The 26,838-nt window shown below is 39.9% G+C and overlaps 1 protein-coding gene across 1 annotated transcript; it reads left to right on the top strand.

Moving 5' to 3' along the window:
- Positions 1-5,963: 5,963 nt before the first annotated feature.
- LOC118404708 (glutamate--cysteine ligase catalytic subunit-like) lies at positions 5,964-26,815 on the top strand. The gene is made up of 16 exons (XM_035803974.1): positions 5,964-6,276; positions 13,863-13,972; positions 15,113-15,232; positions 15,511-15,582; positions 15,896-16,009; positions 16,165-16,223; positions 17,506-17,717; positions 18,927-19,043; positions 19,444-19,582; positions 19,927-20,039; positions 20,768-20,860; positions 21,330-21,434; positions 21,915-21,999; positions 22,479-22,600; positions 23,387-23,507; positions 24,306-26,815. Exons 1-16 carry the CDS (start codon positions 6,127-6,129, stop codon positions 24,551-24,553), a joined length of 1,980 nt encoding a protein of 659 aa, XP_035659867.1. The 5' UTR covers positions 5,964-6,126; the 3' UTR covers positions 24,554-26,815.
- Positions 26,816-26,838: the final 23 nt, after the last annotated feature.

The following is a 26,838-nucleotide window of genomic DNA, read 5'->3' on the forward strand; positions in this document are numbered from 1 at the left end:
TGCAGAAGCTAACAGCAAGAGGGCGAAATGTTGGGGCTTGTGGAAGAAGCTGTGGCGCGTCATCAACATTCTGTTCGTCGTGATCAACGCCATACTGCTGCCGTACTTTGCAGGTTAGTTATATTATAACGTTAAGCGTTGAAGAGGTTTTACTTCTTTCAGTTGACACTCGCACTGCCACCACGACTACCTCATTTAACAGGAAACTCTGGGGCTGTCTTTGACTTCGACTTTATTTGGATCCACAACTAGGTTGGTATAGATGATCCCACATGTGTACACACTGATACTACCGGCCTACCCTCTTGATGTAACCATTATAGACACCGCAGACGCTATTCTGGACCATTGAGAAGCATTATTTGAATGTACTTAGAATATTGTTATTGGTTGTTATTTTGCTGAAGTAAAATCCCATTTGTATTAGCTTTGTGTCGGTCTGCCCTTTGAACACGCTACAGGCTAGTTGTAATCATATTGGCATGTAGACAGCTATAAGTATGGCAAGCGTTCATAATTGTTTCCTATAGAAAATGATTTGTTTGGGCCGAGTGGATATTGTGGATCATCTCATGTGTTCATAGATTTAGTGTAACCGTTTCTTTTTGATACAGTTAAAGTCACCATCTACTCTGAGGAGAATACCAGTCTGCGTGAACAGATGGCCAACCTGAACAGGACGATGGAACTGCGATTTGGTGAATTACTAGTAAATCGTAAGTAAAATGCATCATTAACATTGCCTCCATGAACATTTGAGACATTTATGTGTGTATGTAAAATGCAGAATGTAAATTGAGTTTTTGTGTGTAAAGTGCACCTCCGTGATTGTTTTTCAAATGTTTAATTTCGCCATCGGAACTTGTCATTCTGGAGATCATTGCAAGTTGCATCGTATGCCTCCTGCTTAAAGTGCTCATTATTTTCACTGAGTGTGCTGCACAACTTTGCCAACTTTACCAATATGCAAAAGAGTTGAAGGCAATTTTGGATTGTTCAATAAAAAATAAAATTAAAATGAATAAATGAAACATAACCAGGTAAGACAAGGTCAAGCCGAAGACGAAAGATAGTGGGTGATATCTGAAACATCTGACGTTTCGCATCCAGTTGCTTGAGTAACTACCTTTTGTCGTATGTTGTTACCTAGATGTCTAAACTTCATCGACGTAACAAATGTTTTCTATTTTCAGGAGAAAAGGGGCTCATAGGGCCACCTGGACCTCCAGGGCCAGCTAGTCCTGTGTCTCTCGGACCTCCTGGTCCTCCAGGAGAAAAGGGAGCCATGGGGCCTCCTGGTCCCCCTGGACAAAGTGGACCGGTGGGGCCGGCTGGCCCTCCAGGGAAACAGGGACCGAGGGGACCGGCTGGATCCTCTGGAAAGCAAGGTCTACAAGGCCTGATGGGACCTCCAGGGCCGCCAGGAAACTCAGTCTGCCCCAATGGACCACCTGAACACCCTCAAACATTCACACGCCCAGGGTTAACTGGAGGTAAGTTCATGTGAAAACCTGTAGTTATTACCTTCATTTGTTTCATTTGTGCGGGGGGGGGGGGGGATTGTTGCCCTAGTGTGTGTCACTGTGTCTGTGTGTTTGCTTGTTTTACCGGGTATCTTTGTGAATGTAATGTGGTTATATTTGGTATGTGTTTAGGTGTTGGGAAGATGAAGGTCAAAGCTCAAGGTCGAGCGAGTTGGTGTGGGATCTTGGTACAGCAACAGAACAGTTGTTTCGTACCTTTTGTTTTGAACATGATATGGAATAGATTTTTTTGGGTGGCAGATACTTTTCCATGTGATTAAGAAGCGATGTATGTTTCGGCCCCTGGTAATTTGCTCTCGAACTGCAGGGGCGTTTTTGTTAAACTCTTTAAAATAGGATAACTGTACAAAGGAATTCGAAGGGAAATTTCCTTCACATTTTTTACGCACGTAGCTCAGACAGAAATGTACACAATGAGATGTATTGAAAGATGAATACTTTTTCCCCTCAGTGTCCTGCCCGGAAGGGTATACAAAGTTCCGTGAAACCTGCTTCAAAGCGTTCCAAACAAAAGTGAATTTCGGCGACGCGGTGAATACCTGTGCCAAGGATGGTGGAACCCTCGCCATGCCCCGAGACCCTGAAACCAGCGCCTTCCTCTCTCAGTTCACCGTGACGAGTACTAGCTACTGGATCGGCCTGCACGATCAGCGTAAAGAAGGAAAGTTTGAGTGGGTGGATGGGTCTGCCCTAGGCGAGTACGACTTCTGGATGCCAGAAGAACCAGATGACAGTGGCGGGAACGAAGACTGCGTCCGCCACTACCCCTGGGTAGGGATGTGGAAGGACAGGCCATGCTACGACAAGCGACGCTTCTTCTGCCAGGTCACTCCAGGTACCTAATTTATTTTATTTCATTTATGAAACTTCAGGGTAGTCCCTGCAGTTACCAGGTAACTGATTTCCAACGGAGCTCGAAGTCATGTTCCCGTTTTTACACCTGGGTGAAGTGCGGAAGGTCGTGTAAAGTGGCTTTCCCAAAGACAAAACGTCTGCGGCACGGTGGGTATCGAACTCGGGACCTCTAGATTCCGAGACGAACTCTCTGCCATTTACGCCACAGGACGTTTTAGGGTGGTTGCCTAAAACATCAACTGGCGTCGCCATTACAAAAAAATCTAAAATCCATATTGCCTTTTCACTGCCACCAGCTTAAAATATGTCGCAGATATTCTTCATATCACTTATAGTAACTTTGTTCATTTCCTACCAGCAGGGCGTACATATATAGGCGACAGCTCAAGCTCCATCACTATTGCAAAAGTTGTAATGGACCATCATCAGGGGAGTCGTGGAGTTCAATCTGAAGAGTACTTATATGGCCTTTTTCATTTTCTTGTAATCAATTTTGTGATCTTGTGAAGCAGGATGTAATTCATGAATTGAATTCTTATTGTTCATTCATTCATTTTCATTTATTTATCTATTTATGAGTTTTATATTTCTGGAGGGTGCCACAAAAGAAGGCTAGAATGTCGTTAAAGGGTAGTCGCTACTTAATGCAAGTAATTGGTAAAGATAAAGAGAGACAATTGAAATCTAAGTACCTTATGATTAATAAGTACGCTTTCATTTTCAAACACAAGAGCTTGTATCAAATAGTTTGCTTGAAAACAAGCTTTACTATGATCTATTACTTTAAAGAGCAATGGGTTGTCTTTTCCAAAAGGTGATCGATGGATCCGGCAGTGTATTTTAGGAATTTTCATTCCAGCTACTTGTCATGTAATCAAGCGTTCGTTACTCTTTTTCAATCAGATCAGAAACTTAATGAGTATGATGAATAAAGAGACTCTTTTTACACAACCACTGTTTTACTGAAACCGACGTTTCGGTGACCGTCTGCCACCTTCTTCAGGGCAATTCTGACTGGTTCACATTGTACTGCAGGACAGGTGTCGCTGCTCACAGTTTGGATGCGGTCAAAAGGCGTGAAGTAAGAAGGTGACAGACGGTCACCGAAACGTCGGTTTGAATAAAACAGTGGTTGTGTAAAAAGAATCTCTATATTCAGTGACGTACCAACCTGATGAAACTATTCACTAATGAGTATGATGTCACCGCTCTCTATGACAAGAAAGTTTCTGAAAAAAGCTGACCGGTGCGTATTTTGGAAAAAGCCTGGATGTTTAAAAAAATCACATGAAAAAAGAGTTTTTAAACATCGAATTACTGAATTGGTCTGTCTTCTATTGAAAAAAAAATATTACATGAGATTTGTCTAACAAAGAAAAAAATTAAAATAAGCACAATCACCACATTTCAATGTAAATCATGTCTTAGTATCTATGTCGAGTGTATCTGTAGAACGTCCAGGAGGTTATTTGCTTTTATACTTAGTCTAAATGTTATGACTGAACAATTACATTCTGGTGGTTAGTGCTGATGACAAACAATTGTTTACAACTTTAGGCCACAGCAAGTAAGTTTTATGGATGACATCCTCTGCAGACTGCAAAATAGTGCGATAGGGCGGAAAAAGAACAAGATGGGTTAAAAAAACAAAACAAGATGGCTACATTTTCAAAAATAGGCACCATAAAGTTGGGATGACGGTTGTAAAAAGAATTAAAGGGACAAAACATGGTATCAGAGCCAACAAGGCATTCATTCCCGTATTCAAGACATGTACTGGTGTGGTAAAAGTGACACTAGTGTGGTAGCTTGCAATTGAATTGGCATCACCAACAATGTTGGTAACCACACTCATAGCTTCCATATTGGTGTCACTTTTACAACTATCAAATAAGTTTCATTTCTACAACTACAGTCATGGGTACCGCGCAAGTGTCACTTCTACAAGTACAATTATTAGGCTACAACACAATCTATTTGCTCATTTTGGTACTTTATCGTCATGTTGACCATCCCTGCAGAAGGATTTTTTTTCTGAACTCATGCAAAAATAATGCGCGCGCTGATGTCATCCATAAAATTTACTTGCTGTGGCCTTACACATAAGATGCCAGTAGTAGTTACAACTGGATTTGTAATCAAGTTAGTAGAAGCTGTCTGAACGTTTCCAAAATCATATCTAGTTGTTTCAGTAACGGCTAATTGTACACATAGCCAACGAAATGACAGTTTTCTGTTATTGCATCATAATAGTTGATTTTGAATCTAATGTTGATTGGGATGTGAAGAAGTTGTGTTAATAATTATTAGTGCCTCTTTGTGAGGCTAAATTTCTCTATTCTTATAATTTATCAATACGTACTTTAAAGGCTTGATTTATCAAAAGGCAATTTATACAATCTTGTATAATTGGCATTTTATATATAATTTTGTATAATTCAAATGAATGTAGAACAGTTCGGTAACTAAGAGCTGACACGGCTGATTGCCAAACAGTTCCACATCTGTCAAGAGGGGGTAATTCATTAACAATAGAGGAAAAGTGATTATTGATAATATCGGCTATATCTTGTTCATTTGCATGCACATCATTAGGAAGCCTAATAGAAATAGGTTGTCTACGGGAGGTCAACATTGTACGGAGGCAACTGTGCCACTTAGCTGGGTTTTCTTTCTTAAGAAAACCTATTTTGGAAACATAATGTTGCTTTTTAGCCTTAGAACATAAACGAATAACTTTATTTTGCAGGTTTCTGTATAATGGCAAGTTTCCTCCGTGAAAGGCTCTTTGGTGCCGTTTAATCATGGGTTTGATTTTGGAGACAGTCATCCACGCTTTGTCAGTGTTATGTTTGATGATTGTTTTAAAAGGAAAATGACTATCTATTTGGACCTTTAGGATGTGGTAGAAGTTGTCTACTTTGTACACGTGTACGTGGAGATCCAGCGTCCGAACGAGCGGACGTTCGAATCTCTCATTTGGCGAAAGGTGGACGTTACTTTCCTGTTGAGGGGTTTATGGTCTAAGGGCCAAATGACGGTATTGTGGTCACTAAGGCCAAGGGGCTCTTCAATACGGGGACTTTTATAGGAAGCCTTTAGATAAGAGATTATTAAATCGAGTACAGCCTCACCTCTAGTGGGCTGTTGAAATAAAAGTAAACAAACAAACGAGTATTTGGTTTTTAATCTAATCTACTGACGTCCTGGTAGGGCACCGACCGTCGAATACCCCGGATATAATCAACAACAGCGATCGCCAGAAATAAAAACGCAGTTCATTCAAGTGTCCACAGGTCAAAAAACAGCCTAACCTCTGCTTGGAGAGGGAAAAAATAAAGCAACAAATTGCTGAGTCATTACTAGGTTCCTGACTATTAAAGAAAAAGAAAGGTGTTCCAACTCCAATTAAGTTTATATGGCTTGTATTACTTGACGTCGACTTTTCCCCGACATCTTTGGTGGTAAAATGTGAAAACAGCCATTCACTAGGTCAAAATTGCAAGCAAATTACGTGCAAAAATCTAACCCCATATCTGCTTAGAGATGACGCAATAGATTGTGCGCATGCGCACCAAGATATGACCTTTGCCCCAAATATGGCGGGTGTTAACATCATATTGTCTTAGACATACATCAATTCCTTCAAATGACAGCTTGTTGGCCCTAAGGGCGGTAAGACTACTCCTTTAAGAGGGAAGAGGGAGTGAGAGTACGCAGTCTAAAGATGGGTCTGCTGTCGCTGGGTTCGCCGCTGAGCTGGGAAGAGACGAAGAAGTGGGCGGACCATGTCCGTAAACACGGCATCCAGCAACTTATCAACATCTACCGGCGACTTAAGGACCGCCATGGGGACGTCTTGAAGTGGGGCGACGAGGTAAGACGTTACTGAAGGTTTCCTTGAACTTCCTGTGAGATGCAGTACTAGTTGTCTCAGAACCGGCGCGGAAGACGTCCCGGGTATTTTGTAACCCAGCCAATTTTTCTCGGATGTGGAAGTAAAGCTTGAAAAAACACAACGTGTGAAAAGGGGGTGTTGTTGCGATCTCTTAAAACATCTGAAACACTTGTCTCGTACCTTCTTACAGTGAATTTGGTTCTGCATAAAGACTACATTGTTTTTTAAAGGACATAAAGTTGTTAAGAACACTAGTAGGTCTACCCAGCCCTTAACCTTAAGGTCTTGCTTCTAGATTGTTCTATCTAGTTATAGTTTTTTATGGTCCATGTTGTTTTCAGCCTGTGAAATGCCTTTCGGTACAAACTTTGATCCTTTGCAATTGGCTTTGACTACAAAAGGCAGAACGCCTTTGACTATTCAAATCTTTGGTTTGCTTTATACAATTGAGTTCAAAGTTGAGATGTTTATCTACATTGTTGTATTTGCATGTTTTCTTTTTTACACAAAATATATTTCTGCCATGTCATGCTGATATTTCCCAACTTGAAGTCACATGATTGTACTTTTAATTCTGTTTGGTATGTCAGAAGATCAATATATACTAAATATACCTGTTCAGCTAGATAAAATTAAAGCACATTATTTCCTTTTTCATGATGTTAGTGGTCACTGGGACATGTTTGACTGTACAGTCTGTAAGTTACAAGTGAAAAATTGGTACCTTCTGAACTGGGGTAGTGCCACCTTGTCTGCACACCTACAGGCTACAAGTAATCCATTTACGATGATCAGTCCAGGTGATTATGTTAATTACTCGTTATGGACACGTCAGCAAAAATCAGCCTACAGTCAACCCTGATTATACTAATTACTCGTTATGCTAAACACCTGGAGAGGCAAGAACATGTGAATGTACACGTCACCAAAAAATCAGCCTACAATCAACCCTAATTTCAATCATGTGACAACCATACATAAGGAACACCTGGCCAATGTGACAATCTTTTCGTGGTCCCTTCTAACTTTGAGTTTTATACTTTTTTTAAATTATAGTTTCTCCCATTGAAACAAGAGTACTGTCTATAGCAACCACTTGTCCACAAACTGTGGTGTAACTTTTTTCTTTTCAAACACACAGAATACAGTCATCACAAAGTCAGCTCATCGCGACACACAGACAACTCATATTAACAAAATTACCCCTTCTTCCATTATCATTCAGTTCAGTTCAGTTCATCCTTGTAGTATTTATTTCATTCACATGTATTTTGTGAGTATCAGGCAAAAAGCACAGTTTGGTTATATAAAGCACACTCACTCACTATCCAGTTTAGCGTCCGTTGTTCCCTGTCTTGCAGAGGTTGGACGTATCGCCAAGTCGTTTTGGTCTAATTGCTACCCTCCATGAAAGCCTTCTTCTAAAAACATAAGCATAAAACAAGAGTAGTAAACAACATTCATACATAAATGAATACAAAATGGATAACAGAAAGATAGTTTATCCTTGTAGTATGAGGTGCCACGAAGAAAGAACTTAGAATTGTCATATAATAGTAGCTTGAGTACCCAGAAAATATTAATTAAGGTTCATATTTTTGAGGTACTAGGCCTTCATGATTCTAAAAGTGGATTTACTATATTTTGCAAGTCATCTTAACTTGGACTTCAAGTGTTAAACTGATTACTCTAAGTGCTGCTTAGTTTGCTCATGACAACATGGAGTGGGTGTATAGCAGGTGGGACAAATATGTAATTGTCAGTATAGTAGGGTTGTATCCAGGACCCCTCCCTCTGTCCTTGGATAGAAATTAGCTTGTTGGACAGACAAAAATGTCACCTTGTCCATCCATAAAATCTGAAATTGATTGATGAAAATTTGTTTTTGTATCTATAACTTAAAATAACAGATTTATCAAGGAAAATATGGGCTCCTAAACAACAATACAGGCTCCCAAACAAAGTGAGACAGAAACAATTTAAAGCTGATGCCCTGCAGGATATAGATTGTGACCTTGCAGAGGGAGGGGCAGAAACTCACTATCACGGCAAACTCCCTTCCTCAACAAACTCCCTTTCCCGGCACAATAGAACATAGCCAACGTTGAAAATCACGGACCAATGCCCCCCCCCCCAAAAAAAAAACAGCCCCTTCCCGAAGACTGCAAGGGAGTCTAGCAGAGATCACAATAGTCTCTGTAGATGAGATTTCAATCTTGATCTAGATATCTACTAATAGAATCACCAACTGTACTGCTGGTAGACATCTTTATCGTGATCTCTATCAACAGAAACATTGATTTGTTTATCTATATTTTTAGTTATTCATTTGTTTTCTTTGTACGGGGTTGAACACACTCAGTGCTTAGTGCACTGCTTTCCAGGCGTGCCCTGTAACGTAAAATACACAAAATTAACAAAGAAAAAATAAGAGAAAATTTATCATGATCAGGATATGTACCAGCAAGATTACTGATTTTCCCTGATCAGAACCTCTACCATGACACCTACTACTACTAGTAGTAGTACTAGTGTATAATTTTATGATGTAGTTGACCCTGACATTTGAGTGGGAGACCTTGTGCCGATTTTATCTGCTGTTTGGATGCTAAGAATGCTAAATGATATAAAACTGTGAAATGCGTGTGGTAAAAGATCTATGTGACACTGCTAGTTTTAGTGAAACTTTCTCTGAAATTTAGTTAGGAACGGTAAGAATTTTAGATAAGTCTGTTTTAGTGGCATAATTGACCTCACGTCAAGTATGCTGTGGGTTTGTTGCGTACACATATAATTATGTGAACTTAGTCAACAATGTACACCCATGGTAGGATTGCTAATAGAGCAATCGTAGGGAATTTCGCTGACGGAAACGACCCTTGACCTCACTGAGCGACATCCGCCGGCTAGGTCGGCCGGGCTCGCATTTTGCTTACCTTTCATCCAAAAATTTCCTGGTTTTAGTTCTCATCAAGAGCTCTACCTAGCGTACAACGTGTCTTAACTACTGAGGCACACGATTCTGCCAGCAAACGAGGTTGGGCGACCGGATTCCCCTTGGAATCGGCCGATAGAGCGCTCCACCAAGACGGGCGAGCTGTTGGAACACCACGCCATCGATCTAGCCACTTTCGACAGTCAGCAGCTTGCTCCACCCAGGGCTCCGAAACATCACGTCACTGAAACTAGGACTCAGAAGACCTTGCAGATTCCACGGGGGACATACCTGCTCTCATAGGGGCCGTACGGCCTAGCTAGAGACCAAACTGGAATTACCGCCCCCCACCGCAACAACTTCCCCGAACTCTCGCGAAATTTCGCGCCCTTTTCGTTCTCGCGAGGCGTCCGTGATTTCGGCAGCCATGTTCCTACCGGCGGCAACTTCGTAAACATCTCGAACGACACCTCCTTACCCCTCAGTCTTTCCCCTTCCCGCCCGTACCTACAGGGACCCAGACAGTAGGAAGTTGGTGTGCACCTACAGCAGCATGCTGAAGACCCTCGGGACCCCCCACTTCGCAGCACTCCAGCTAGAGCTACGCGCCGTTGCATCCGCTCTCGGGCTAGCCTCTAGTTCTACTGCTCGCAAGTGCCAGGCGGAGTTCTGCAGTGCGATCTTCACCAGCTCAGGCCTGCACCCTGACACCACTGACTCTGCGTTCCTTCACAATCGACAACACAAGGAGACCAGCTCCAGCGGTGCGCTGAAGACCCTCAGGACCCCTCACTTTGCAGTACTAAGTTAGACTCACCGCGCCGACGCACCTGTTTCCGGCCCGAGTCTACGCTGTTTGACAGTGCCCAGCGGCGTTCTGCAGGCGGATCTTCACAAGTCCTGGACTGTTTCTTTGAAAGCTGAACTGTAATTTTACATACTGAGTAACTCTCTACTTTACTACAATAACAATACTATTCTCCACACATTTCCGCTACGCGGTTTGGGGCCACCTCACTACGCTCGGCTTGGCCGTTGATGTCTTTGCACAACCTGTAAGCCTCTCATCAAGCAGAATAAAGACATCATTTGACCCCAAACCGCGTAGCTTTCTCCTTGTGTCATCTCGGAGTACGTAAGAGTAATTATGGTAGGATTGCTAATAGAGCAATCGTAGGGAATTTCGCTGACGGAAACGACCCTTGACCTCACTGAGCGACATCCGCCGGCTAGGTCGGCCGGGCTCGCATTTTGCTTAACCACCTTCCCACCCTTGCTGCCTTGAATATATCCTTTCAAAGAATGTTACCGTAGCACTACATGTATATGTACACTCACTGTATTGCTCATTGTTATAGCCAAGATCCTGGTCTTAGACCCTACATTGTTGTAATCGGCAAGACCTTGGTCTTAGGCCGTTGATGTCTTTGCACAACCTGTAAGCCTCTCATCAAGCAGAATAAAGACATCATTTGACCCCAAACCGCGTAGCTTTCTCCTTGTGTCATCTCGGAGTACGTAAGAGTAATTCTGATTTTCTGCCAAATGGGTCTGTGGTAGCGCATGACAAAAAATGGAGTTTTGCAGGTTCAGGACATTACATAGTTTGTTTCATACAACTATAGTATAGTATTTATTTACAAAACTACAAACTACTGATTCATAGATATGTCAGGGCCTCACCCTCAAAACCCTTTTTCACTAATCAAAATGTCTTGTCAGTAAACTTTGCCCATCAAAATGCAGGAAATAGCATTTGCATTTCAGAGGGCCAAGATTTCAAAATTTACAGCCTAGATTATAAGTTTGGATGTGTTTCTCCTTCATCATTTGCATTCCAGGTTTGCAAGGGCATTCAAACATTTTGCTTTTTACTTGACCATATTGCCCTCCATGCTCTATTTTCTTTTATTTGTCACCTTCCCCCTCTAACACACCATTGTCTACCACCTTAAGTCCAACATCAAGACCGTGACATAGCAGTGGTTTCGATTTCTTTCTGTTTTGTCCTCTGATGTTTAACCTTACACAATCATCAATTTAACTTGGTGGCATCTCATTTTGGTGTTTTGTAATTGAGCTGCTGGTTGTGTCAGTCAAAAAACAAATTGATCCTCAAAACGTCCTTCTGTGAGGTCAAAACCTGCCTGCTGGAATTTGCAGGATGGAAGACTCGCTTTAGGAAATTAATTTTAAAGTTATTTCTTTGGAGGGGGACCAAGAGTAACTGTGAAATGAGGGACAACCATAAACTGAAGCAATGCATTTATAAGTTTGTGGGGGTTTTATGTTTGCTGTTTTTGAAGTAGCCTAATTAAATCTCGCTTATAGCAGCCCACCAAACATCCGCCGGCCCCCCAGTTACAGCCCTGGACAGCGGAGTTTGTGTTACACAGACTATTTTTGAAGTTACAGCTTCAACACAAAGACAAAACCACCACAAACATTTTTGTTCTGTCTTCTGCCCGTCCACCACCTTGCCTAAATGCTAAGTACTGTTTCTACCTACAGGCTGATATTAGGATTTTACCATGGTCATTACTGAGAGAAGGGGCCCCAGCCATATACAGTATACAATGTACTCTAATATATATGTACATGTACATGTAACTAGACACAAATGCATTGTACCGTGAGTTACTACTATGATGTGTTGGAGGCATGAAGGCTTAACAAGTTACTGTGCACCTGCTCTACAGTAATGTTTAGACAGGTGTGAATGAAAAGAACAAGTCTAGTAATATACCCAAAAGGTATAGTTTAGTTGGTTTAGTGACAGTTCATGATCATGCCAGCACTACAGAAAGTGACTGTTCTGTCCATGTCTATAGTGCCCTTGTGGAGTTGCCAGTAGAAGGTTTCTGGTGACTGGCAGTCTGTACAGTAGAGACACCGGGGCTTTGATTACTGTGCAGTACAGTCACAGACAATTGCACTATCGCAAACTCATAGCCACCGCAGATACCCCATTTTGTCCTTACCCCAAAATCAAATGCCTAAAAACTTAAGTGCATTTAGAGCGAGCATTACAATAAAGTATACTGAACTGTTGACCTCATTTTTGTCTGAATCTGGGCTGCCTATACTGTACATATTCTAACAAGAAATGTGCCAGGAAATTTTGCTTTAAAGCAAAGAAACTGTTTCAAAGGTTTTTCCTAAAGTTTATTACAATTTCCCAAAGGAGTACATGTAATTAAGCTAAATCCACTCCTATACACGAATGATTGATCAACTTAAACGGTGTGAATGTGATTGGCATGTTATTAGCGGCATGAGAATGCAAATTACTGTAAAACTAGTTAAAAAGTTTATGAAAGAATGAAAATCAGTGATGTGAAAGTTAGTATACAAAGTCTAGATTTGCTTTGCTTAGCTAGGGCTATATTCATATTGGCTTGATAAAATAAACAAATCAGGAAAAGACTGTTGAGTTTGAAAAGCGTGTAAGGTTAGCCATTTTACAGTATGTGAACAGGAATGTCCTTAAGGGCTCAGTTGTAGTCTGTGTTGTGTAAACATATATAGCTGTAATAACAAGGTGCCACACCCCCTTAAGAAGCTGAATAACATGCGAAGAAGTGTAGCTTCATTAACTTTTATTTTGCAGTGGAGCAGAAAGATGGTTTTGAATTTTCATACTGTAAATGTATTTAAGTTCGCGGGGATTTAATTTCGCGGTAGTGGGAATATGGCTTTTCGCGGTGGATTTAAGTTCGCGGTAACACCGTAGACTGCAGTCTAATACCATAATAGAAAAACGTTCGCGGTGGATTTAAATTCGCGGTGAAGTGGTAACCGCGAAAACCGCGAACATTAATCCACCGCGAACATTTCTGCATTTACAGTATTTCACATGTATATGTATATTATCTTAACCTTTAAACTGCCAGAGTTTCAGCCCTATAAAATGCTATCAGTGCCAGGGTTGGCCGCTGACCCCGAAAAGAGACACCCGAACAAGGCCGAAGTCCCTAACTTTCGGGGTTTGTGCGCTATGCTGCTACTTTGGGGGAATATGCTATCCTGGTTAAAACCGGGCACGGCACACAGGGCATGTATATGTGTGCCGGATATATCCGGTTTTGGCAGTTTAAGGGTTAAAATTGAAACAAAATACAATTTGTGAAAAATAGCATGATAATGATAGTACATAAAGAGTCTATTCTTTCTTGGTAATGTAAGGCCACACTGTACGGCCACACTTGTAAAGCCACACTAATTTTTTAATGGATGACAACCTCTGGAGAAAACTAATAATGTGGGAGCCAGAAGATAAATGTTCACGCAGTTCTCTCTTGCAAGTACATTCAAATGTATACTCTGTACTCTCAAATGTATATCTCAAAAGATTGAACAAAAAACGAATTATGAAAAATATCATATAGCACATAACAAGTCCATTTTTGCTTGCTTTTTCTAACCAATTATTTAATGATGTCCACCCTGTTGTGTTTGTTACTAGGTGGAGTACATGCTGGTTGTTCTGGATGAGAACAACAAAACAGCTCGCCCCAGTCTGATTGAAAAGAAAAATGATATTTGAAAAATAGCATAGTCCAATTTTTTTCGTGCTCGTACGTAACTAACAATCGATGTCCTCCCTATTGTGTTTGGTTGTTCCATATAGGTGGAGTACATGCTGGTTGTTCTGGATGAAAACAACAGGACGGCCCGGCTGAGTCTGAAGGGGAACCAAGTCCTGGAACAGCTGGAGAAGAGGGAGAGAGAAAGCCCAAAGTAAAACTACAACTGTAATCTGTTTGTGTGGCAATACCAGACTATACTGATTTACAACCTATAACAACAAACACCAAACACCAATACTATCGATTGAACTGTTTGTTGTCATCAATGAAGGTTAGAGTTAGACATCGAGGTAAAAAGATACTGCAAAAAAACAGTTACTCATGACAAGCAACTGGATATGGTTTTGGAAATGATCAGACATTTCAGACACCATCCGGTGTTTGTTTGTTTGTTTATTTAGATCTCCATTAGATTTTACAATATCTCGCAAAATAACTTCTTGGAGTCCATTTTGTCAGTGACACTGGAGAGATCTTGTTGGAGAGAGTATATTTATATATACTTAGTATATATCCTAACTATGCATTAAGATGCAAAAGAGATCTATCTGGAGAACAGGTTTATCCTAACTATTAACAAATCATATCCAGTTGCTTGAGTAACTGCTTTTGCTGTATCTTATTACCTGGATGTCTAACCTTCATATAGATGACAACAAACCGTTTAATCTATAGTAAAGACCCATCAGTTTGTACTGATGAAATAGCAGACAGGTAATGTCAAGTTCAAGGTAATCAAATCAAGAAAAAATTGTCCAAAACAAACATCAACAGTGTATACCATACTTTCCCCAATAAAGTAAGTAATAACCTCAATTGAAAAATGCACCAGGTCCTCTGATTTAGGGCAAGTCTTATAATATACATAGATAGAGAGAGTCAGTTAGACATTTTAAATTTCTATAATATTAAAAAGTGCATATATTATCTTGTACTTAGTCTAGTACAAATGTACCTAAGTTGGTAATTCTGTAATTTTCTGTTAAGTGTTACCAAAATGTGAATGTAGATTGGTGTCTAACACCACAACCAAGACAAACATGGTGTGAAATGGCTACATTGATTTATCATAATAAAGTTTATTGGAAATTCTTGCCCTTGGGCTAATTGAAGGTAACATGAAGGGTTCAAACAATGTAAGAAACGATATCACAGGTGTCTACTCTTGACTAGTCTAAATCTAGTAAAAGCTAACTCTAGATCCTGGGTTATTGGGTTTGACTCCTTTTTCAAAGACAGTATCATAATAGCAGGCTGCAATTTAACCAGAAGTTCCTTACTCCACATGCAGTGACCCCCCCACCACCTGGAGACCGGAGTACGCCAGTTACATGATCGAGGGGACACCCGGCAAGCCCTACGGAGGACTCATGGGGCACTTCAACATGGTGGAGTCCAACATGAGGCTAAGGTACAGGGTACACGTCGTTTTCACATCTAATCTATAGAAAGTTTGTCTTGTATCAGCCCAATCCTATAGCCTATCGCCTCTCTTGTTTGAACAAAAGACTTTCTAGAATGTTTTTATCATAATTTTAGTTTTCAAAGTCTCTTCTGGAGAATGTTCTAACATTCTCTTCTAATCATAATTCTAGCAATATGTATATCAATGTATATTTTGCCTGCGCTGCAGCTGAACAATGATGATGATGATGATGATGATGACTTTGCATATTTTGCACATTTCAGGCGTGAAGAGCTGCTGTCATTGCTCGATCGGGAACTGGGAGAAACTGCCATTTCCTTCACAGTCTTTCCAAGGTGCAGAATTCAGTTGTATTATGTTGCTTTGATATCATTAAAAAAATTTGTTTCCATTCCATGCATAGAAAATAAAGAAGAAGGCAATGCTTTTTCAATTCTGTATCAGAATCTGTGTAGTTGGTATAACCACGGCACCCTTCAATGTAACACACATTATATTTAGCTTTGCTGGTACACAGTGTGACAGCAGCTGGTTATAAGGCACTAAAGGGAAAAACGACATCAGATACAATTGAGTCTTTTATCTATTTCTCACAATAAGCTTTCTGGATATGTATCTTACTAGATTTTATGTTTTTTTGTACATCAGGCTTGGTAGCCCAGCCTTCACAGACCCGCAGGTTGAGTGTAACCCAACAGTAAACACGGCGTCACGATCGCTCTTCTTTCCTGATGCTGCAATCAACCATCATCCCAGGTTCAGGTAAGGAGTAGGAAAAATGATATACACTTGGTCTGGTATTTTTTTTACTAGCTTTAGTTTTGGGCTTGAGTTTGCAAATAGAGTGGTCATCCATCATTATAAGTAGTACTGACTATTTTTTTTGTTTACCTAATTAATTTTTTTTCTGCCAATAGGACCCTTACCCGGAATATAAGGGAGAGAAGAGGGGAGAAAGTCTGTATCAACATACCAGGTAAATGATTTAGCATTGTCTAATGTATGTATGTGTTTCATGGGTGTAACGATCATAATTAATTCAGATGTCTTGTATTCTACTGTGTTATACACAAAATATGACCCTGGGACATTTACAGCCACAGAGAAGGACACTCAAAACTGATATTTCTGGTCTACGTTGACAGGTGGTTATTACAAATAGGATTCTTCTTGATTTTATCAATCAAAAGGAATGCTTGGTATGTTTTGGAAATGGGTATGTTGGACATGTTGACATAATAGGCTTAACAGTTGAGGGTACAGCCAACAAAAAGGCCACTCAAAATCAATAAATCTGGTCTACATTGATGTGGACAGTTGGTCACTATATACTGTAAATGCAGAAATGTTCACGGTGGTTTTATCTAAACTTTGAACAGGGCTCGAAATACTGGGTGCATGTGCACCCAGGTGCACCCAAAATTGGAGCTGTGCACCCAATTATTTTCAGTGGGTGCACAGGGTGCACCCAAAAATTTTCTTAGGTTTATGTATGGAAAGATTTCAAGTATACTAGTATACATCATATTCTTGACATCTAAGTGTTAGAAAGATAATAAAAATGTCTGTCATGTTACTTGTTTAAGAATTTGATAGCTTGTAACTAAGTTTTGTTATAAGGTTTTTTTTTTGCATTCTACTTACTAAAGATTTAAGTGATGCACCCAAAAAAGTTTTGGTGCACCCAATTTTTCAAGCTGGGTGCACCAGTGCACCTAATCCCCAAAATGAATTTCGAGCCCTGTTGAAGTTTTTCACGGTGGCTGCTTCACCGTCAACTTAAAACCACCATGACCATTTCTCCATAATAGTTTTTGACTACAGTCTATAGCACTACCATGAACTTAAAACCACCGCCAGCATTCCATTTTCCCGCTACCAAGAAAGTAAATCCCAGCAAACTTAAATGCATTTACAGTATAGGACTCTTAATAATTTTGTCAATCAAAGGGAAGGTAGGTATAGGTGGTCCTTTTGCAGAGGTGGCTATTTTGCACAGGTTTCACTATAATATTATAAACTATAAAAAAAGCCTAATATGATTGGCCAAGTGGTCCTTATGCAGAGGTTGTCACCTGTAAAGGTTTGACTGTTGTACTTTAATTTACGGTTTGAAATTTTGATCCTTGAGACAATGACACCTTCATCATATTTGATACTTGTTAATTATAATTCACCATAATTCACCATAATCAAAGATGGAGAGAGGCTTTCTAGGAGAAAAGCTAACAATATTAACGTTTAATTCTGATGTCTAGTTTTCCAGGACAAAAACACACCAAAACCATTCAGGGAAACTTTTTCAAACGGTGACGAAGAATCGAGAAAGGCTGCTAAAGATGACCACATCTACATGGACTGTATGGGGTTCGGTATGGGGTGTTCGTGTCTGCAGATGACGTTCCAGGCTTGTAATATAGACGAGGCAAGGCATCTGTACGACCAACTGGCTCCACTTTGTCCCATCTTTGTGAGTATTGAAATATGTACTAGATGATACATTGTTCTGTTTAAAAGGTATCTCTACATTAAATTGATGATGTCATGATACATTTGTATATGCGTAATATTATGCTGTTTTGTTGAAAGAAAGTTATGTAGCTTGTAATGATATTGTAGTTTTTAGCAAGTGAACACACAATGTATTGTACCGAGCTCTTCTTATACTACATTGACCTTGTGACAAATATTCAGTCCTGTTGTAGACATAACGTCATGCATTGGAGAGTGTTTGTTTGGGGGAAGGCTGTCAAGGAGTTAAGCCCACCTTTTTAAGATTTATTTCAAGACGAAATGGTGTGAACTGCATGGTACTTGACACAAGGTATTTTTTTCTGAATGAGCAAACTGTCAAGAAGGAACGATCATGCATAAAAGCCCAGCAAAAGTGTGATCAAGGGTTACGTACTAGTCATGTAAATACTAAAACAAACTTGGCAACCTCTCCTTTGTTTGGTTAAGTCAGGTTTGTAGACACATACCTAATGGATAGACAAGGGGTCAGTGACTATACAAAATTTTGTTTGCTACCTTTTAGTGTTCCCCTTTCTTCCATTGCACACCATGGTTTAAACCTAATGTTTAGACAAGTAAATATTGTTAACACTTGACTGTATGAGAACTTACATGTACATGCATACCCCCCCCCCCCCATTATACAGCAATCCATCCCCCAACTTTTGGTGTATATATAGGGCAGTAGAAGTACTGCCCATTTCTCTAGCCCTAGGGCTACACAGTTGTACCAAGCAGGTATAGATAACCTCCTTGGTCGTACATTCAACCTCTACAGTAGGGCATTAGTCCACTGGTAGTGTGTTCAACTACAGCTTTTGTATCATAATATGTTCATAATTTATTATGTTCAACTTCAAGCTTAAGTACTGAATCAGATTGAGTTTAAGTTCAGAATCATATAGGTTCATATTTATCAATGCTGACTCATAAGCAGAGAATTTTCCATTTCTAAAACCTTTGGTATTACCAGGCTATTGTTCAAAACCTGTCGTGTCCTGAATGGAAAATGACTATGAATATGATATAACACTGAAGTTATTATTGTTTTTATCATCTGGTTGTTACCCACAAATGAATTGACGGTATACCTTGCTGCTGTAATCACTATAACAGAGACATGGCGGAGAATTTGTCATTGAAAAATTGTCATGTATGTCCCCAGTTGGCGCTGAGTGCGGCTGCCCCGGTGTATCGTGGGTACCTTGCGGACGTGGACTGCAGGTGGAACATCATCGCGGGATCGGTAGACTGTCGGACACGGGAGGAGAGGGGTCTGGAGGTAACTAAATATTAAATTTTGCAATATATAGTGTACCGTAATGTTTAAAATATGGAAGATATCATCATAACAGGGTGTCTCCAGCTTTGAATTTCATTCTGTCCTACTCATTGTTTGGGAGCCAACATGTTGTCAATTAAAATCTGCTGTTTATAAAATTACATTTTTCATTGATTCAGTTTTTTGTCATGAAGCACTGATTTTTGAAATGGAGGGGTGGACTTTTTTCCCAACCCAACAAATAAATTTCTATCCCAGGGCGGAGGGACGGGTCTTGGAAACATCCCTGCATAATAAAATTAAACATTTACAATGTTACTTTTATCAGTTATTATAGATTTTGGTTATGTTAGTAAATGTGATTCTCATGAACCCATCACTTTGACCTGTTCCTCCACAGCCCTTGAAGGACGACAAGTTTGTGATTCCGAAGTCCAGATATGACTCCATCGACTGTTATCTGACCCCAGAGGCGCAGAAGTACAACGACATTGACCTTGTTCTGGACCAGGACATCTGCCAGCAACTGGAGGACGCAGGTTTGTTTGTTTATTTGAAAGATTCCCATTGGTGAACATATACAATAATACTTATAACTTAATGTCTAGTATTCCTGGATTCATAGTAACTACAAACATGTACATCATACAGTATTACCAATTTGAAAGCTATTATTATGATAGCAACATACCTACACCTAAAATGACACGGCACCTGTTCTGACTGTCAACGACATTCTTAATTAAAAAATGGAGCTGAGTGGCGTTGTGTGTGGCGTAATTGGTAGAGCTTTCTTTGGGCTCAGGTAACAGCATAATTGTTAGAGTTGCTAGTTGTATGTAGCACCAAACAACCACGTCATGACATGTGTTTTGATCCCCAGGAATAGACAGGCTCCTGGCCCGTCATTTCGCTCACCTGTTTATCCGGGACCCGATCTCACTCTTCAGTGAGAAGATCCACCTCAACGATGATGAGGAGTCGGATCACTTTGAGGTGGGATCAAACTCAGGATTTTTGTTTGTTTGTTTGTTTGTTTGATCTATTGAGATCCATATTCTCATCGTACCCAATTTTACATGTACCTATCTTCCTTGAGTCCTCACCAAATGTCTACAAGTAGAACATTTTTTTCAATGTTAGCTAAGATCACTTTGAGGTGGGATCACACTGAGAATCTTTGTTTGTTTGTTTGGTCTATTGAGATCTCCATTTTATCACACTACCCAATTTTACATGTAGCTGAATACACTACGGACTCCAGGAAGAATGGAGATCCAAATAAAATGAACAAAGCTGCATTTCTTCCATAATTCCTCTTCAAATATCTTCATGTAGAGCATTTGCTAAGTGTAAATATTAAGCTTAAATTCTTCCCACACCTTTTGGTATATAGGGCAATGCCCATCTCCATTTTCAGAGCCCTTGGGCCTTACAGTTGAATGTGCAAATGCTACAGCAAAGGGGGCTAGTCTACTGGTAGTATTGTGTGTTCAACTATTATACCAGGACCTGCTAGAAGCTAATAAGAAGGCCGTGGCTTGGCTGCAGTACTGGTACGGAACGATATGATGATGAACTATAATAATACTTTTGTATAACAAAAACATATTCTCCATACACAGCACTTTACATTAGACCTTTAGGTTAGATAATGCTTAGAGCCATGCTGGTAGTTAAAGGTCAAGCTAAGATGGCTGACATGAACTTTTCTCATTTTCCAGAACATCCAGTCGACCAACTGGCAGTCCATGAGGTTCAAACCGCCCCCGCCCAACTCTCCTATTGGCTGGCGGGTCGAGTTTAGGCCAACGGAGGTCAGTGGAAGGGACAGACCAATCATTTTCAACTTTAAAACTTTAAGATGCTCATAATTAGTAGCCTCTTGTCAGCTTTAAACTAGAAAATTATACCTTTGATACCATCCTCAGGATGAAGGCAGATCCAATGCCTGTGAGCTCTCGATCTTTATTTTTGGCAAGTTGCTGTTTGTACTTTTCTCTCTTTCACAGTTTATCTAACCTGGATTTGAACTGATTCATAGACTTAGAAGTAATGAAAAATTTTGTTTCACTGCCAAAGCAAGAAGAGATGACAGACATATATAATTTGATAAGCTTGATTCAGAGGGAGAAACTTTGAGATGAAAGTAGTTTGCAAATAATGTTGACTTTTGTAACAACCCTTACACATGTTATAAAGTATCACATAAATGCTGTGTACTTTGCTTGGGAACAATTTATATACAGAAATGTTTTAAACTTTCTTTCTTTCATTTTTGTACAGGTGCAATTGACAGATTTTGAGAATGCTGCGTACGTGGTGTTCATCGTTCTCCTGACCAGAGTCATCCTGTCGTACAACCTCAACTTCCTCATTCCAATATCTAAGGTCGGTTTATTATTGACTGCAATAGATTGTTAGTGACTCAGTTTGTAACCCCTATAGTGTCTGTACCTCCTGCAGTGTTGTTACCACTGAAGTGTCCATACCCCCTATAGAAGCTTACCCCCTGTAGCATCTGTACCCCATGTAATGCCTGTACCCCCTGTAGTGTTTGTAACCCCTGTAGAGTCCATACCCCCTGTAGTGTCTGTACCCCCTGTACTGTCCACAAGCCCTGAAGTGTCCATACCCCCTAAGTGTCCAAAACCCAGGGCCTGAGTGTATAGTGTCTGTACACCCTGTACCCCCATCTTAGGTTCATTACAAGCTACATAAAATGCTCAATAATTGCTACAATTCTGAATGTTATCACTGTGACAGTGATTGTGGAAGCTTATAGACTTACCTGAGGAAACTATTTGTGGAAATGATGTAATTCAGTTTTCATGAGTTTAACTTTAAGAAATGTCGCCTTGTCCCCAACAGGTTGATGAAAATATGCAGGAGGCTCAGAAGCGAGATGCTGTCAGACAGGGGCTCTTCTGGTTTAGGAAGGAGGTCCTGCCTCCCAGTAAGTGTCAACATCAGAGTTTTTTTTCTCCTTCACAAACATGGGCCCCCAAACAATGGATGGGATGGAACAAAATTTAAGCCACAGTGTAGAGATAGCCCAGATTTGTACACTACACTTCACACATGTGTATGATGCTTTTATTTTTTACCTTAGCCAAGAAGGCTAATAGTATGTTTTCAGCAACGTTTGAGTGTGTGTGTGTGTGTGTGCGTGTGTGCATGTGTGTGACACTGTGTGACTGTGTACATTGTACATGTGTATGTGTGCATTGTAGGATTGTGTAGATGACCAGCATAACTCTAGAATGCATTGATGGTTTTTATTGATGTTGGTAGGTCCGACCTAGAAATGATCACATTTTGGGCCCCCTTGCAGCTTGTTATGGTACTGCAGCAGAATTCTCGAGTTCTATATATATAGTTGTCAATCATGTGAGCCTTCCCCCATTGACACCTGTATATTATTGTACTTTCTAGATGAGTGCTGTGAGGAGGATCCAAAACCCAAGCCGGCCGCCAAGTCCTACAGCCAGTATAACGGGTCCTGTCAGCAGGAGGAGTACACCAAGATGTCAATCAACGAGATCATCAACGGACAGGTCAGACATGGAATGATGTTTACTGTTAAATTTTTTTTGGGTTTCTCCTGTCAATTGGACAGATGAGGAGGCAGACAGGCTTTTGCTTGTTAGCCTGACCTGCCGATGACTTTTTATGGTGAAGGAGGCTAGGGGTGTGCAATTCCTTCTCCACCCTCTCGTCTACTGGAGCACTAAGTCTCACAGGGGCAACTGTATGCAACGTGTGAGGCGGCTCCAGCAGATGCAGCTTTGTTGTTCGGAGTATCCGTCTCCTAGGAGGACTTCCGACCAAGGATGTAAGGGGTTCCTCCTACCCCCGACTCGTGTGCCATGGCGGGTGCCACAAAGCCTCACCAAGGCCACACTGTTTACAGTAACATTAAAAGCAAAGCAATCACATAGGAATCAAAGATCTCATTCATGTGTGACATATTGTCATGTAGATTATTTGTGAATACTAATTGATGATAGCTCTAGCCATCATAGCTATCCGTCTCCCACAAGGTGTAATAATCAAACAAAGATATTGTTAAGTTAAAAAGTATATAATTACCCATATTAGTCTGATAATACAATGTATACAAAGGGATGGTGCCATCTCCATTTCTTTAGCCCTTGAACCACACATTTGTGCAAGATATTACTACACGTAACATTGTACATCAGGGATCTAGTCTGCTGGTAGTTGTGTGTTTAACTCTAATGCATACTCAGCTCATCAGTGCTGAGTGCTAAGCAGAGAAGGCAATTTCTACTATGATCTCGTCATGTGACAAAGTTGCATTATTTATGTTTACCCAACAGGCCGGTGGATTCCAGGGTCTGGTGTCGTTGATGAACTCTTACCTGGAGACGGTTGAGATTGACGTGGACACCAGGTGCTCTGTACAGCAGTATCTCAGGCTCATCCAGAAAAGGGCTTCAGGTACGACACGGAGAACGTATTGTACTTAAACTACTTAAAGATATAGTTAGAATTACTTTAAGAGTTTTGGTGTGAAGCTACATGTAGCATTTAACTGTCTTTGGCCCAACCAGAAGGTTGGCAAATTTCAAAATCTGCAGATTTTAAGAAATTAGATCAATTATAAGAAACTCAGAGAAGGGATTCAAGTAGGGCACTTGGCACATTCTTTACTATCCTACTTGTCCCTACAGTACCTAGATGTAGTCCCTACGGGTCCTTGGGGGGATAAGATAGACACGAAGAATGCTGTCTCTAGGCTTATCTTTCTATTCATATATAGTTAGTCTTTTGGCCAGGTTTAGGAACATCCAATCTGCGGTGTTGTCCTGCCAGGGTTTTCTGTGTTGCAATTCTATTAGGCTTGTCTATGCAAGGACACACCTAGAAATAATCTACAGTAACACGACTTTAAATGTGGATCTGAACTGTCTTAAGCCGCCGATTGATTGATTGATTTTCTTTTCATCTTTGATAGTCAAGAAATTGTAGTTTACTGTAAATGCATTTAAGTTCGCGGGGATTTAATTTCGCGGTTACACCATAGACTGCAGCCTAATACCACAATAGAAAAATTTTCGCGGTGGATTTAAGTTCGCGGTGAAGTGATCACCGCGAAAACCGCGAATATTAATCCACCGCGAACATTTCTGCATTTACAGTATTACCTAATCTGTACATTGTAAATCCAGACATTTTGGACTAAACTTCCTATTTAAAGGATGGACAAAAGCAAATCCCTGATTTCTTATTTTCTAGGGGAGCTGATGACAACAGCCCGTTGGATCCGTGCCTTCGTCCAGAACCACCCCAAGTACAAATACGACTCCGTAGTGTCCGACGAAATCGCGTACGACCTCACAAAGGTGTCGGACGAGATCACGAAGGGCATCCGCTCGTGTCCGGAACTCTTCGGAATGCTGAACTCGCGCACTAAAGTTTCCCTACCCCCTGTAGTGCACAAGAAACTGAGGAAGGAAAACCCAGATCACGATATTTTGACCTAAGAAATTAACAAATTAAACAGGATCAATTTAAAGTCAAACTGTCATTTCCAACAAAAAAATGTCCAACTCCAGTCTTTGTCAAGGAATATTAGCAATCCACTGCATCTGTGACATCACATTATGCAGATAGAACGTGTGACTTTGGTAAGTAGTGGATCATTTGTAGAAAGTCTATGGTACTCAATGTTGAGGTATGGTTGTAAAGTTCTGACATAGATGGCTTCTTTTATAATTCCAGAAGGACTTATAGTTAATTTACCAACACAGATGAACTTTCAAGAGAACTGTGTGGAAAGTGGTGTTACAGTTAGTTTGTAGCTTTTCTTGTTTTAAGCTGGTTTTATGACGATTCCATCATCACTTTGGAAAATACTGTTGAGTCATAAATTTCCGCAGTGGTTTGACTTCGTGCCAGGTTTTTGTTGTGTCAAAGTTTGCATTTAAAAAAAATCTTTTACATTCTTAAAAGTTAAGAAACACAATCATATTCATAGTAATTCATGATTTCAGAATAGGTCCCTGTAAGAACAAACAGCAAAAATAAACCACAGCGATCTTTTTAAGATTGTGAGTAATAGACATTTTCAGTATATATTATATCAATTAGTGTCACATCTTTTTCAAATCCACAGTAGCTGAAACAGGATTTCCCCCCCTTTATCTTTTAATTTAGCACAACTATTTAGAAATATACATTGTAGAAACAATCCAACAAGATATTATAATGTAATGTGTAATAGTATGCAAAACAGTGCTTTTCAAATGTTGATGTTAACAACATGATGTGGAATTTTGTCATATTTTTTGGCGATGCTCTTAGGAAGCGAGCCTATTGTTGTTAATGTGCTGGCTAGAGGATTTTTGACTAATGTGCAACTGATTTTAAAGGGGATAATATAATTGTATTTGGTGATGTTAACCAATAAGGAAGGGGATGTGCAAAATTCCATTCAAAATTATTGTACAATGTATGTTGTATGTAAAAGGATGGCCGTATGGTGATACACATCTACATGTAATGGCTATTTTATATCTAAACAAGGGAGGGTGTCATATTATATTATGGTGAATGAAATATAAAATTAATTTTGAATAATTTTGTTACACCACAGCCACTATAATGTGTTGTAAACATGCAGCGGAGGTAGCACATACAGCAAAGGCAACCAATGTACTGTACTGGCATGAAACGTATCGAAATAGTACTGACTTTGTACAATTTTAAGTCATCTGCTACTGCTTTGCTTTATTGATTGAAATTAGATACTGGGGGTACATTCAACTTTCATCATTCTGCCTGGTACCTTCAAGTTGATATAACCACATTATTCAATATTTCTTGAACACCTGGATATCTAAAATCTGCATTCTCTCAGGCTACATGTACCTTTCTTATGGGGTAGTTCTTACATTAGAGTACCTTCAAGTGTGAACTTATGAGACTTGGATACTTGTTACTTAGAATTCTATGACAAATCTTCGATTTTACAGTGCCCATGTATAGTCTAAATTTGTAGCGTTAAGATTTGCAGTGTTCATATAAAATTAATGTAGTAACATTATGGACTTTAGCATGGTTGAATGCGATATGATCACACCAACTTGTTATCTTGCTTTTCAAACATTTCAAAGTACCAAGAAAGCAAAAAGCCACACTACATTTAGTCCCTGAAACAATTTTTACCGTGTAAAATTGCCCTCGAAGTGTAAAATTGTCATGTTGTGTTTCCTGCTTGCATTCACAAAATATTAATCCAATTTAAGAACAAAGTTTATTTGAATTGGATCAGCCTATTAGTAATTATAATAGATTGATGTTTTATTATCATGGTAAAGTGACCAAAGTGACATTTTCTTTTAATTAGCTTAGGACTGGTAACTAGGGGTGAGTATTGGAACAAATCCAAAAAAAGTTTCCTCAGCCAGTCTGATATAAATTATTAGATAGATCCAGGTTTGTCCATTACACACATAAATTTATAATAAGATAATATAGTATTGGCGGAACCCCTACTATTACATTTTGAAACACTCAAGTATATATCATCAGCATGGCATATTATATATTAGGTAAGAAAAAAATATGGCACCTTATTCACTTACATTGTCCATTTAGAAGAAAACAATACTAGTCTTTTTCAATCTGTAGTATTCAATTTTGTTCATATCGAATGTACTTCCAAACACAGAGAAACAACCATTGTACACAGTCCATTAAAACGTAGGCAATTGTGCATGAAGTTTTCAAGCCTGAAAAAAAAACACTCCTGGCCAGATCTTCAGAG

Source organism: Branchiostoma floridae, chromosome 17 (genome assembly GCF_000003815.2).
Source record: "Branchiostoma floridae strain S238N-H82 chromosome 17, Bfl_VNyyK, whole genome shotgun sequence".
Taxonomy (NCBI): domain Eukaryota; kingdom Metazoa; phylum Chordata; class Leptocardii; order Amphioxiformes; family Branchiostomatidae; genus Branchiostoma; species Branchiostoma floridae.